The sequence below is a fragment of the Fringilla coelebs genome, assembly GCF_963513975.1.
Source record: "Fringilla coelebs genome assembly, chromosome: 8".
NCBI lineage: Eukaryota > Metazoa > Chordata > Aves > Passeriformes > Fringillidae > Fringilla > Fringilla coelebs.
This window is the reverse complement of record NC_140066.1, coordinates 32,642,208-32,656,319: the sequence shown is the minus strand read 5'-3', so window position 1 is coordinate 32,656,319 and position 14,112 is coordinate 32,642,208. Positions and strand designations below refer to the sequence as shown.

The 14,112-nt window shown below is 45.7% G+C and overlaps 1 protein-coding gene across 13 annotated transcripts in view; it reads right to left on the bottom strand.

Annotated features, from left to right (window-relative positions):
• TACC2 (transforming acidic coiled-coil containing protein 2) overlaps positions 1-14,112 on the bottom strand; it is a 128,899-nt gene that overhangs the window by 81,791 nt on the left and 32,996 nt on the right. For all 13 annotated transcript variants that reach the window (XM_084210589.1, XM_084210590.1, XM_084210592.1 and 10 more), the window contains one exon: positions 6,964-12,609. In XM_084210589.1, the coding sequence (XP_084066715.1) occupies positions 6,964-12,609 (5,646 nt within the window). The remainder of the gene's footprint in view (positions 1-6,963; positions 12,610-14,112) is intronic.

Here is a 14,112-nt window from a genome sequence, read left to right as displayed (position 1 = left end):
GTTGTGCCTGAGCTACCTGAACACAGGGCTTGGGGAGTACAGAGGGAACCAGCTGAAAAGCACAGGGAAATAAGAGATAAGCTCCCAGCAGACAAGGACAGGGCAGGGGTGGCTGGGGCAGACCAAAGAGCTGCCAAGGAAAGCCTTGCAAAGGTTTCTCTGGAGGCCAGAGCTGGGACTGGGAGCAGGAGACATCCCATCTGTGCCAGAGTCCAAACCCTTCCCTGGCTCACAGGGAACCACAAGGAAAATCCAGAAAGCATCAGGATGGGACATACCAGGGGGGACATTTACAAATGTGAATTGTGGAATGACAGAATGGGCTGGGCTGGAAGGGACATTCACAGGAGCCACCCCCCTGCCATGGCAGGGACACCTTCTACTGTCCCAGCTTGCTCCAAGCCCTGTCCAGCCTGGCCTTGGGCACTTTCAGGGATCCAGGGGCAGCTCTGGCAAACCTGTTCCAGGGTCTCACCACCCTTTCAGGGAAGAATTTCTTCCCTATATCCAATCTAGCCCTGCCCTCTTTGATTTTAAAGCCTCTCTCCCTTGGCCTATCACTACATGGCCTTGCAAAAAATGTATGTGTGCTTTTAAATTGCTCTTTGTTAAAAACTTGGTGCCCATTTTAAGACCCTTCTGCAAGAAATCCATATAAATGTACTTCAGTTTTAGAATAAAACAGGAGTTTCTTGTTTGCATTTCCTGACCAGAGGTTCACAGTCATTCACTCTGCAAAACCACAGACCCAATTAACTGCAGAGTGCCTGCCTGAGATACCAAGCCATGTCTGTAACAAGCACCTGAACTTTATATTTCCACTTCTTTCCACATACAAATTGCCCACAACCATCATTTGTGGTGGATGAAAATTAGGTTGTGCATTTCCCAGCAATTTGTACTGGAGAGGCTTTAGGATGGCTGACTCTTTAAATTCCCAGATTTTCACCTTAATCTAAAGGAAAGTGTTAACCCATCTAATCTTGGAGAACGAAAGTGATGGGAAACTGCCATTTTGCAAATTTCCAATTAAGTAAGCCTGGTTTTTAGAAAACCCTAGGCTAGACTCAAAGCCTCACAAATTCCAATGATAACTTCTCTAGCAAACCAAGTTTATTTGGAGTTTCTACCAGAAGAACAAGATTTGGAGAATGGCAGATGTAATATAAGTTTCATGTACCATCACAACATTCAAAAAAAAAAAAAGAAAAAGGTGAAGATGTGGAAAATTTTGGCGACTTTTAAATATTCAACAAAACTAACTTTATCTTTTGAGTGTTTAATGACATTGTTAGGAAGGGGAAATGGAATTTTTAAGTGTCTATTTATTTTTTTCCATAGTTGTTAGTAACTGAGCAATGTATTCATGCTTTTGCTTCCATTCCAGGAAACAAATCCAATCTTCTCTGTCTGCTGCAGAGTTATTCTTAGCTGGCTTTGATATTTCTATCAGCTAGGAGAGCATAACAATGTTATCATGGTTACAAATTCCAAAGATTTTACATAAGCTCTTGAGTGCCTTAAAAAAAAAAAAAAAAGGCTTTATTGATTACACTGTTTGTGTTTCAATAGCCAAAGCAGCTGGGAAAAACAGTCTGGAGAAGAATTAAAAAAAAAAAAAAAAAAGCAGTTAGATGAGTTTCATGGAGCACATGCTCCCATGTTTTTCAGAGCACCATGGACAAAGAGAAGCCAAGAGGGACAAGCTGGAGGCTGGAAAACACCAGGCCAATGAATCACTTAAATCCTACTTGCCTGCATACAGCCTGTCTCCCTAATTTGATTTTTTTATCTGTTGAAACAACTAGACACCCCTCTTATTCAAGCAGAGGGTACAGTGCTTGTAGGATGGTCAGGGTGGGAAAGGACGGCAGGACAGGGCAGAATTGTCCCTGGCTGAGCTGCCAGAGGCTCAGGGCCAAGTCCTGGGATCACTCCAGTGGAGCAGAGATTTTGGGCCAGCATTTACCCCCTTGAAGGGCAGGCTGCAGCCTCTCCCACAGCTGTCTGGAAAGGAATGTACCAGGAGGGATAGCAAGTCAATTAGTGAAATTAAATTGGAAACAACCCTGTGCAGTCCTGGGGCACTTTTGGACAGCTGGTTATTTCACTGAGGATGGTGGATTCCGAGCAGGGCACTGGGGAAGGGAAGGGTTGAACAAAGAGGAGATGCCAGCCCATTGCAGCAAGGGTTACCATCCCAGTCTGGGGCTGGTCCTTCCCCACAGCACAGGGTGGTGGCAATCAGCATTTCCCAGGGACCTCAGAACCCAGAGCAATCACACCTTTGAATGCAGCAATTAAACATTTCTGCACTTATTACTGCAGTTTGAGAGGGAGAACAACTTCCAGGCCAAAGAGAATATGAGAATTACCCTGTGAGGTGAGTGTAGATGAACAGGCCCAAACAGATCCATAGAACATTTTTTTTAAATTATTTTTCCAGGGTACCCAGGTGTTAAGGAATTGCAACAACTAAAAAAATCCCCATTGCATCTATGGATTTTCCACACACCTGGACCAGTATAAGATAGGCTCCAAAGAACCAACATAAAAGACAGGAGGGGAAAAATAGAAAGAAAAGGGTAGTGCAAGAACTGTGGAGTTCTTCATCCCTGTGTCTGTAATTCTATTTTCAGAGATGCCCTCGGGGTTCAAAGCTGGGGCTAATTCTATTCTGCATATTCTATTAGACTCAGGCACCATGAAAGAAGCTCCATGATATATCCAATTTTCCAAAAAGCCAGAAGATATTGTGTTGGAACAGAGAGAACAGGGGATCTGTAAGATGCAGAAATGATTTGGGGAAAACAGGCAGATTTCTTGGAAGAAGCAAGATTGAAAAATTCATCTGGGGAAATCTAATCAAGAGGAAAAAAAAGTAATCTAAGTAATTTTTCCCTTCCTAGAAAGCAGTGGGAGATGTCTGCTGGGTAAGAACAAAGTTATCTTAATTTTTACTCTTCTGTGAATAGAAAAATACCAAACTTAAATATCTCAGCCTTCACACAGATGAAATTCCCACAGAACTGTCCATTCTGTTAATTTACTTCAGAGCTGCAGGCATCTCCAAAGGCACAACTGTACTGACAGCTGCACCTACTAAGGATGACAATGACAGTAAGAAGGGAGGAAAATAAAGAGAAAGAATTCAGATACAAAGGAAGAAGAAGAGATAAATAGCCTGATTAATTTTGTGCATTTATGTGTAAATCACCTCGAACTACTTTTCCCTTTGCTTTGTGAGCCTGAGATGCTACACACCTGGATTGATTTTGAAGTTAAAAAATAAGGAAATAAAGAGCCATATTCAGTGTTTTGACAAGATTCCTCTTAACTCCAAACTCTTGTTTTCATATGCTAACAAAGAAAAGCCTTAGTGCTCAAAACTCAGTTGCCTGATCTGAAAAGCAGTTCTACATTCCCCACCTCATCCAGCAAGACTGTTAAAATATTTATTACTGTATTTTTCATGCAGACAAAAAAAAAGACCAAATCATATTTACTAAGGAGTGAACATTCTTTTTGGAGTTACTGAACCTGCCAATTTTTGATGGCAAGAACAAAGAATGAAGCAAATCCAAAAGTATGTCTGGACCAACTTTAGAGATCTTGTCTGACCTATGCAGAGGACATAAGGAATGTTTTTCAAGCAGTTTTGCTGACTCCAACTGCTGCCATGTACTTCCCATATAAAAATATTGTTTTGATTGATAAGTGATGGGAGTCAATGCAGCAGAACTCTGCATTCTCTCAGAGCATGGGTGCCACTGCTTGCAGTGTGTTCAAACTCCCTGACTGCATTCCCAGCCCAGCTGAGCCCCTGAGCATCTCTGGGAGCCTGGAACAAACCCAGAGTTCTGCCAAACCAACACATCAGCCACCACATGCAGCGTGCTCCCTGTACCTGCACATCTGGGGATGGCTTCACAGCCTCCCCTCAAAAATATCCCTCAGTACTTTTTCCAGGAGACACTGGTAGCCTGCCTGTGCCAGCCACTTCAATTTCAACAGTTTATCAAAAAATCCATCCTGCCTCTAAACAGCCCTATAATTTTGCCATCATTTCCAGTTTTATTCCATGCTCTGCCCTGCATCTGTGGTGCAAACAGGAGCATTTCAGGGACTTAAGGACTCCCTCCATAAAGGAAAGATGTGTGGGTTACATTACACAAATGTGGGTATCAATTGCAAAAGGAGAAAAAACAAAAAAGAAAAAAACCACAATTCAAATCCTGACCTTCCTTTCCAAGTAAACCTCAGATAGAAAAGTGAAGCAAATGGAAGCCAAATAAGTGGAATAGTGACATTTTGATGCCCCAATGTGGCCATTAGGATTACAGGTTTTCCAGGTTTTCTGTTACTGACTTGGTAAAGAGAGTTAAAAACATGAGAACAAGTTGGTTGTTGTTTTGTTGCTTTTTTTTTCCAAGTCTTTTTCAGTGCAGACAGGTTTGCCAAAATCCAACTCTTCCCTGCTTCTGCTACTGACACAGCTGTAGTTCCACAAGGAAGTGTGGCTTCAGGCACAATGTCCTTTTCAAAAATGACTGTCCTTTTTGCTGCAGATTTGCAGGGAAGTGGTTGTGCTGTACTGCCTGCAGACATAAGGGCTCTCCTCATCAGCTGCCCCCCTAAAGCTGGTTGGGGCAGGAATCCCTGCAGGCAGTGCTTGGATTCACTGCTCATCTCAAGGCCAGCCTCCTCCCAGGGCACAGCCACAAAGGGAAGAAATTCCTTTCTTTCCTCTCCAGGAAGAAATCCCAACAAGAATTTAAGAGTCACCCCCTCATGCACAATTCAGTGGGGTTTCAATATGAGGGATCTTGTAAGAGAGGGATTATACAGAAGTGCTGGAAGGGGAAGAAAACAAAGCTGAAATAATTCAGAACCTTCTCATTAAGGAGGTTCTAAATGGTTTTCAGAACTGTTTCCTTCTCCTAAACATCATTTACTTCTTATTGATATTTATTTTGAGAGCTGGGAAAGAATCTTTCTCCCTGGAGTTCTTTATATCAGGTCCTTACCCTCACAGGCAGCTCTTAGGAACATACACCTCATTTGGCATGGCTGTAGTAGTTTATCCTCTGTAAGGATGACAGGGCAATAAACCACTGCAAAGCACTCAAGGCTTTGTGGCTGACATACACAGCATATGGAATACACCTTGAAATTTAATGATACAAACAAACCCAGTTTTAATCTCAGAGGAAAACCGGATTGGTCAGTGTATTGGACCCGATGAAGACAGACCAGCCAGCTCAGCTAATGCTCTCTGCTGATGTTTTTTTTGTGATATAAATGCATATTGCTCTAAAAAAAGAGCCTGACCAGAGCAGAGGCTCCTCTGGACCTCTGAAAGTCCCCAGTGTTTCAGCCTTTTGGACAGCCACAGTCCAAAATGAGCAGCTGCCTGTTGATGCAAACCCTCATGCTGGAAAAACAGGTGATAATGAATTCTTGAAGCATATGCAAGCATTAAGCAACTACTCCATGAACTGTCAGCAGCTGTTTCAAGAGCCCTGCCCTGCCTGCCACAGGTATTTATTTAAAGTATGGTACCCACCCTGATATGAAACACATGCACAGACTTATGCACTGCCCTGAGTCCCTTATGGCTCCTGAGCCAGCCCCTGCCAGCAATTTGTTTGGGAATTTCAAAGCTACCCACTGTGAAGGGAAGCAAACAAAAAAAGGAAGGACCTCAAGAGAAATAACAGGGTCTAATTTCCTTGTCATTTTATAGACAGATCCTTCAAGAGAAAGTCGTATAGCTGTCCTGGTTTCCAACACTTCTAATATTTTTCTAATAGACATTCTGCTCACACAATTAGATGACATCCAGCCTCCATCCCAGCAGGCAGAACTCCCCCACATTCTCACCACAACTGAACCACTTCAGGAATTTTCACTTACAATATGCATTTATCACCTCAGCCTTGTAGGAATGTGGCTCTGGGACATTTTCCCTCATTGGTCAGTGAGTGCCATCTATGTTTCTGGGATTACTTAGAAAGTTTCCACCTGTGCAGACCATTAATTGGCATTGTCTGATATAGTTTAGCTTTACCCTGTGCTCTGCTGCTGTCTCAGCCATCCCTGCCTCCTCAGATACAGAAAAGAGAGGGACAGTGTGCAAGGAAGTTCTGAGGTTAGAGAGGAGGCAGTGACATGACTAGATAAAGGGAAATCACCTGTTCTAAGATCCTAATTATCATGAATTAACTGCTCATCAAACTAGGAATTCAAACAGCAAAGTAGAAGCTCATTAAAAAAGAAAAAAGTCATAACTTTAGGTTAAAAGTCATAACTGCGAGGTTTGGAAAATAAAAATAAATAAAACCAAAAAAGCAACTCTGAGGCTCCACAAGTCCCAGCTTAGAAGAATTCACATCTGAAACAACTCCATGTCATTAGAAACACTGAATAATACGGTGATCAAAGGCACTGTCAGTGCAATTATTCTGTACAGGAGGATAAGAGGGAGGCCCAGACAACTAACTGTGAGTAATTGGGTTACTCCTTAGGCTTGCTTTTAAACACTGCACTACACCATGTGAATGCTGCAGGTCTCATTTAACTGGGTCACCAAAACTGAAGCAAAAGTCTCCTAACTTAAGGCTAGGAAGTGCAATTTGTATGCCTAACTTCAGGCTACGAGGTGGGAACACTGGGAAGCAAACCCACACAGGTATGAACAGGAATCTGGCCCAGCAGATGGAACAGCTCAGAACTCTGCTCCTCAGCATTTCAGGACCTCTCTGTCCTTACAAATAGGGTTTTTTTTTTCCCCCCACATAATCCACATTTAGAAGCAACATATATTTAAGATAAAGTTAAGAACAGAGTAAGTGACATGCCCTCCCAAACTGCCCAGACAACGGGCACCTGCCTGGAAAATTGCAGCCCTCTCCAGCCCTGGGCTCCTGCCAAGCATTTCACGTAGTAATTCAAAGTAAATACCTTTCAGTGGGTAATCCTGCCACAGCCATATCTTGAGGTTCACTGAGGTCAAGGTTCTTAGGCTCAGTTAATGCAAGTGGTGATAGCTTTCCTTTGGCATCCTGGAGGGAGCTTTCGTGCTCTGAATTCATCTTGCTTGGCTGATTTTCAGCAACAACAACACCTGCACATGCAGAATGCTCACCCTGCTCCATCACAGGGAGGGCTGGAGAGTGATTTCTGTACAGGTCTGCCTCCTGCTCCTCAGTGCTCGTGTTTATAGCTAGGTTTCCCTGAGCAGTGACTAACATCCTTGCAGTACCAGTTTCAGGGATGTCTCCACATTTTTCATTACCTGTCCTTGCTGTGCTTAGCACTGTGTCACTGCTCTCTTTCACCTCTCCCTCAGTCATACTGCCAGACTCTAGTTTACAGTCAGTTTGCAAGCAATCATCCTGGCTTACTTCAGTTTTTAAGTAATCTATTAACCCATGCATGGTCACATTCTCTTCTTGCTGTGCATCTTGAGAATTTCCCGATGCTTCCAAGCATTTCCTATTTACTGCTTCGTCCTGTATCAACTGCATGCCACTCTGAGACCTATTGTCATGCACAGAATTGCTGTGAATGTTTGCCTCCTGATTTTCCTCAGGTGACACACTGAAATTGTCTGGCAATTCTTCATGGTTGTAAGACCCTCCCGGCGCGAGCATTGAAGCTGCCATGCCAGAGCTGCTCTTGGCAACGTCTGCATCACTGTACTCACTTTTCTCCTGTTCATTTGGCTTAGGATCCTGGTACTGTGCAGCAGGAAGACTTACATCCTCTTCAGAGGGAACTGGTTCTGCATTGCACTTTGTAATTAAGTTCTTTCCCTCTGTGGCAGCAGCATCTTCTACATCCCTCCCCTGCACATCGCCTGCAGAGATAACAGCTCCGGTGGGTTGCTGCTGGCTGTCGGAAGAGGCAGGGAAGTTCTCAGCTGCTGCTGCTGCTGCCCCATCAAATGAAGCTGGTCCTTGCTTCTTTATCTCTAAGCTTATTAGTGATTCAGGATCAACGCCACCAGCACACACGCCCTCCTCTCTTTCCATCTCACTGCTCTCAGTGGGTTTGCCTGGCTTTTGCAGATTTGCCGGGGCTCGTTCGGCAGATGGAGCGCCATCCAAGCCAGGGACCACTTCTGAACAGCCAGAGGGCTGCCTGCTTTCCTCAGGGTCCTGGAGACTTGCTGCTGGCAGCTCTGCCCCTGTGATTTCTTGTTGCAGAGATTTGCCCTGGGCAGCTTTGCAGGAAATCTCAGAAGCTAAAGACAACTCTTGCCCCTCTGCTTCTGAGGTGCCCTCGGGAGATCCTTCGCCCGCCTTGTCTGGTTCTGAAAAGTTCTCAGCACCACAGAGTTCTGCTGTGTCCTTGGCCACTGGGCTCTGCTTGAAGCCTGCATGGTTTTCGGTCAAAAGCTGGGGTAATTCAGCACTCAGTGTGCTGTGGACAGTTTTTTTAAAAATCTGGCTGATGTGCTCCCTGAAGTCTGGGATGCTGGAGCCAATGTCCAGAGAGCTGCAAGTCAGAGCCTCATGCTCCCTTCCAGAGTTCTCTGCAGACTGCTCAGAGACACTGATGTCTGCCCTGGTTATGTTATTCTCTTTTGAAAGCTCTTCCATTTTTTCTGAATTCCCAGGTTTCTCTAAGATCTTACCGTACTTGTCATCTACGCAGGTATTGGTTGCGATTTCCTCATTACAGCCTCCTCGTGATGATGAAAGGCTCAGCAGCTTCCCTTCTGTAGTAGGGAGTGCTAACAGAGACTCTGCTGAACTGTCACTTTGCTGCTCTTTGAAGTTTAGCTCACTTTTTGTTTTGTTGGATTTAATTGCAGAGATCTCTCTCTTCAGCTTCTCAGAACTGAAGTGTGATAAGTTTCCAGTTCTCTGCCCTACATTCAAAGGCTCTGACAGGACAAACATTTTGTCTCCATCACCCTCAAAACTTTGGTCTGGACAGTCTTTTTCACTCACACACATATTCCCTGCAGAGCTGTTTTCTGAGTTTGCTGCTTCACCTGTGCTTACCCTGGGTGAGGGACCTAAGGGTGCTGACACCTGAGGACCTGGGAGACCCTGCAAATTAGTGTTACCTTCTGAGGTGTTCTGGGATGCTGCAACTTCCAGCTCATTGTTTAGTGATCCCCCCCCAGTACCCTTGTCCTCATTGTTTCCAGGTTGCTGGCTGGGATGGTTGAGTGCAGAAATTGTAAAATCTGCTTGACAATAACCAGGCTGCTCTGTTGCATTTTGAATGCAGCTGGATTTATGTGAGTTATCAGTGGGAATTACTTCCCTGTGTGCCTGTAATGGTGAAGGAGATCCTTGTGCCCCTGGACTTGCATCAGGCTTTACATGGCTTGTTTCTGGGGCAGAAGCACTGTCCTCAAAACTCATCTCCACGTTTCCATCTTTCTGGATGACTCCCCCATCAGCAGTCAGAATATTTTCTGAGTTTTTTGCCATTAATGGCATTTTCCTTTGCATTTCTGGACGAGATATTTGGGGATCATTTTTCTCAGAATTATCAGGAGTATGTGCTATTTCTGTATCTCTTGGCAAAGCCTGTGATGTGTTAGTGGCACTTGCTGAATCCTGTGTCCCTGGAAGAGTGTTTACAGCAGCAGCAGCAGCAGCAGCAGCACAGCTTTCAGCAGCATTATCCTCTCTCCTGCACACGCTGCCCGGCTGCTCATTCTTTTCAAGTTCTTTACAGAACGTGTCTCTCTGACATGCTGCTTCATGCTGCCTCGCTGAGATCAAAGAATTATCACCCTGCTCGGGCTTGCTGGAGTTGTGCTTACTGCAGCACTTCTCTCCTGCCTTCAGATGGGTTTTGTTTTGCTCCTTGCAATCTCGCAAATTAAGCGCGGTCACACCAGAAGCGTCGTGCCCGTGTTTGCTCACGTCCTCAGCTCTGCTGTCATCCCTGTCCTGTTCTTTTGGCCTGTCAGAGCCACTCTGGGGCAGTGCTGCACCTGGCACAGCAGACTGTTTGTTGGGGCTGTTTGAGATGTCTGGAGGTGTTTGTGGTATGCTGCTGTGATTGTCTGGGTCCGGCCGCTCGCGTTGTGCTGCCCTTCCCTTGTGCTGCTGATCCTCTGCTCTGCTGGCAGCTGCCAGCCTGCCCTGGTGCTCCTGCTGTTCAAGTTCTGTATTTGAACTCCAGCCACTGTCACCAGCAGCAGACAGTGACTGCTCTGCGTGCTCTGCTTGGGGAGGAGCTGTTGGAACACCTTCATTTTCCTGCCCCTCTGGGACGCTGCACTCCAGGACCTCTGAAGAGCTGCACGTGTCCCTCTCAGAGGGGCAGTTGTTTGCAGTGACGTGGCTGTCACCCCTTTCCTCCGTGTGAACTTGGTGGTCAGTAAGTCCTGAAGTGCTGACTGCAGTTTTGGGGGGTTCTGAAAGAGCCATCTGTGTATTTCTGTGACTTTCTGCAGCCACTTGCTCCAGCTGAGCTTGCACATCCGATTTACATTTACTTTTCTGAGCCAAATCCTCCACAGAACTTTCCACTGCAGTTTGGTGCTTCCCTTGTCGAGCACCCTCATTTTGGTTTCCATCCCCAGCACTGCTGTGTGCAGCTGCAGGTTCCTGCTCTGGATCTCTGTGAGGTGCCTTGGTGATGTGACTGTTCTGTTCCTTGGCTTCCAGAGCCTGTGAGGCCTCTTTGGTTTGTTCTGTAGTCCCTGCCAACTCAGTTAAGGCCTGGAGATCGAGTTTTAATTCAGGCATTTTTGCACTTTCTCCTGACTTGCTGGAGCTCTCAGGCTTGTCTTGACTCTCAGCTTTGCCTTCAGATTCCAGCACAGCTTCTCTAGCAAAAGCCTTTTCCCAGGACTCATCCTGCTTACTCTGCTTGATATGATTGTTCCCAGGGTGGAGGAGCAGTGAACTGTGTGCACCATCCAAACAAACCTTTTCAGTCCTGTTACAGCCTGACTGGTCCCAGGTTTTGCCTTCTGCCTCAGTGTTAAAGCAATCAAAACTCCCTGGGCATTCCTCCCTTGCCAACTGTGGGGAAGCCACGAGTTTGTTCTCCAGGCCATCTGGGGCAGCTGTTTTCTCTTGGCTCATTTGTTGTGCAGGTTCACAACCACGAGGCTGGGAATTCCCTTTGGACAATTTAAAGTTACTGTCCAAATTCAGAGGCTTTCCCCCACCTTCCTGCCCCAGGTCACCTGTTGAAGTGTTTTCACAAAGACTGAATTTTTCAGGGTTGTGTTCCAAGTGGGTATTTTCCATGTCCTGCTGGTGGCTGCTAACAGAGCTCAATAGTTGTTTTCCTGCCCCACTTGAGCCCTCAGGTAAATCACTGGTTTCTGACACTTGTGCATCCTCTGTTCTGGTTCCATTCTTTCTTCCTGTTACATCCACCCCCGTTTCTTTTTGAAACAGCTCTGTGGATCTGCTCAAAGAAGTACTTAATGCATATTCTTCCAGTAATAATCTTTTATCTACCACTGAATTTTCCTTGGTGGGACTGATAATGCTTTCTGTTTCAGAAAGTGTGGTGCTTTCTCTAGACACATCATCAGCTTTTATAATTTCATTGCTATTGGCTTCTTTTAGGCTTTCAGTTGTGACAGCTGATTTTTCTTCTTCCTCTCTCTCAAATGATAAAGGCACACTGAACTGCTCAGCACTAACAAGCTCATCCTCCTTTTGAAGCTCTCTTTGAAAAAGGGGTTTGTTTTTTTCAGAGGCTGTTTTCACTGCTTCACTCCTCACTGGATTTTGAAAGCCATTTCCAGGCACATATTCCCTCGAAGGCTCTTCAGGCTTTGGTACCAGGAAGAGATTTGGAGGGCTAGAGGGCAACTCTGACATTAAAGTGCAGGGTTCTGATTGCTCCCTTTTGCTTCCAGATAGAGCTGGATTTGCCTCATTCCCTTTAGCTGTTGTTTCAGCCCCCATCTGTAGATTACAGATCTCACTGAAGACCTGAGCGTTCACAATTGCTCCAAATTTCTCACCATCTGAGCCTCCTGTTGCTGGATAATTTGGGATTAAGGTTTCCTTTTTCATTAGCAGACCCTCTCCACCATCTGTGTTCTGTCTACCTTGCTGCATTACTGCCTGCAGCTGACCTACTTCCAAAACTCCTGGCTGCTGCTCGGCCTCCTGAGCAGTAAAATCATCTCCTGCTGCCTCACCCTGGGGACACGTGCTGCCTTGTGGCTCCCTCATGCCACCCAGCTGCTCATCCTGCTGGGGTGATCCCAGTTCACCCAGACTCATTGCTGTGGCTCCTTGCACTGCTGTGGGTGCAGGGCTGGGCTCCTGTGGCATTCTGGGCTCGTTCTGGCTGGTTTGGGTACAGGAGGCAGCAGTATTGTCCACGTGTGCTGATCCCTCTTCTTTGTCATCCCCTGGACCTGGTGATGGCTGTGCTCTGTGGCAGTCTGAGGTGTGTGATTTGTCACTGCTGCCTGTGACAGGTCCTTTAGCACAGGCTGTGACAGGCAGGATTCTCTCCCTTGCTTCTGCAGAGTGCTTTAAGAAATCAGGGTCTGTTTGTCCTCCTTGCTCTTGCAAGGCAGTGCTCTGTCCTGTCCCCTCTGGAGACCCCAGGCTGGAATTTGGGCTGGAGAACTCTTCAGCACTGTGGCTACTGATGCTGCCAACAATGGAAACGTTTATTTGTTTCATGTCAATAAAGAAGCAAGAAGAATAAGAAGCAAAGAATAAAAACCGTTTTGTGGCACTGGTGTTTCAAAGCCATGCAGTGCATGCACTGAGAAGCTGATAATCTGCTTTCAGCAGTTAAACCAGCAGATGAATAGTGATTTAAATGCTTATTACACTGTGAAGTATGTTCCCAGTCTTACCTGAGAGCCACCATGCTCGTGGCATGCATTTTAACCACTCCAAAATCTCAGATAAGTGTGGGGAGGTGGGACATGCATATGACAGACTAAAGGAGCAACAGGGGAAAAACAGGAAAAAAAAATACTGGGAAAACCCACAGCACCTCAAAGAAAGGCTTTTTGTTTCTGCTTCCAAGAGACTACTTTGGCAAAGCTACACAGTAAGTGCTGTTATCTGGCTGTACTCGTGTGTGTAGCAGAAGATTAAGCAGGACCCATCTGCTGAATGTTTTCTCCAACTAATCAGCACAGTTGATTCTCACCAAAAGGTCAGAGGCTCCCCCTGCCCAGGGTGGGATGCTGCTATGCCACCATCCACACCCAAAGGATGAGCTCATTTCATTGCAGTGTTTGATTTCAGTGCATCCAAGCTATAACCCTTGGTGTGATCTCTTTCTCCACCCATTAAAGATATTACAGAAAAAAACAGAATCAGAGATGACTAACAATTGCATGAAGGAAAAGTTATTTTAAGTATTTTTCACTGTGTGGACCTCAGTTTGTTCCACACTGAGGTTTGTAGGCCGTGAAATAGGTTAACCTTGTTCTCTCACTCACCTTCCATCCCTGGGTGTGGGAATATGGAGATAAACCTCTATTTCAGACTGGATGTAGGATTGTACAGAGGAGCAAGGGGCAGTGTTTACTTGACATGAAATGATGAATCCCAAGCAAAGCAGGACACAGAAAACACACTGCCAGGTGCTGGGTGGTCAGTGCAGAGCTGCACGAGCAGAGGTGGCTCAGAGCTCTGCCACAGCTCAGCAGTGACAGGTTACATTTCAGAAATTACAAGTCCCCTTTAGACTGGAGCTAGAAAAGATGCTTAAAACACCTCCTGCACAGCCAAGCACAGATTGGATTTTCAGTAATCTCCAGAAATCTGAGAAGCCCCTCTCTGCTTCTCTGCCCAAGTTTTGCACACAAAACACTTGCTGGAGAAGTGAGTCAGTGAGCAGCTCTGGGTCCCTGCAGATCAGGTTTGTGCTCATGCAAACACAGCATCTTGGGCTGTGCTGCCATGCACAAAATGCACTTCCAGCTGGGGCCAAGCCCCCTCCTCATTCTGAGAACTGCCCAACAATTTCTTTAGGGACAGCTGCACCTAAAGCTGAATATGAGTCTGTCTTAGGTGCTGAAAACCTCCTTCAGAGTCATTGCAGTGGAAAACAAACTGGTCTTTAAAGAGCCATTGAAATTTGCCTGTATTAAGGCTAAGCCTCAAATCTAAGGTAAAATAGAACTTACAATTT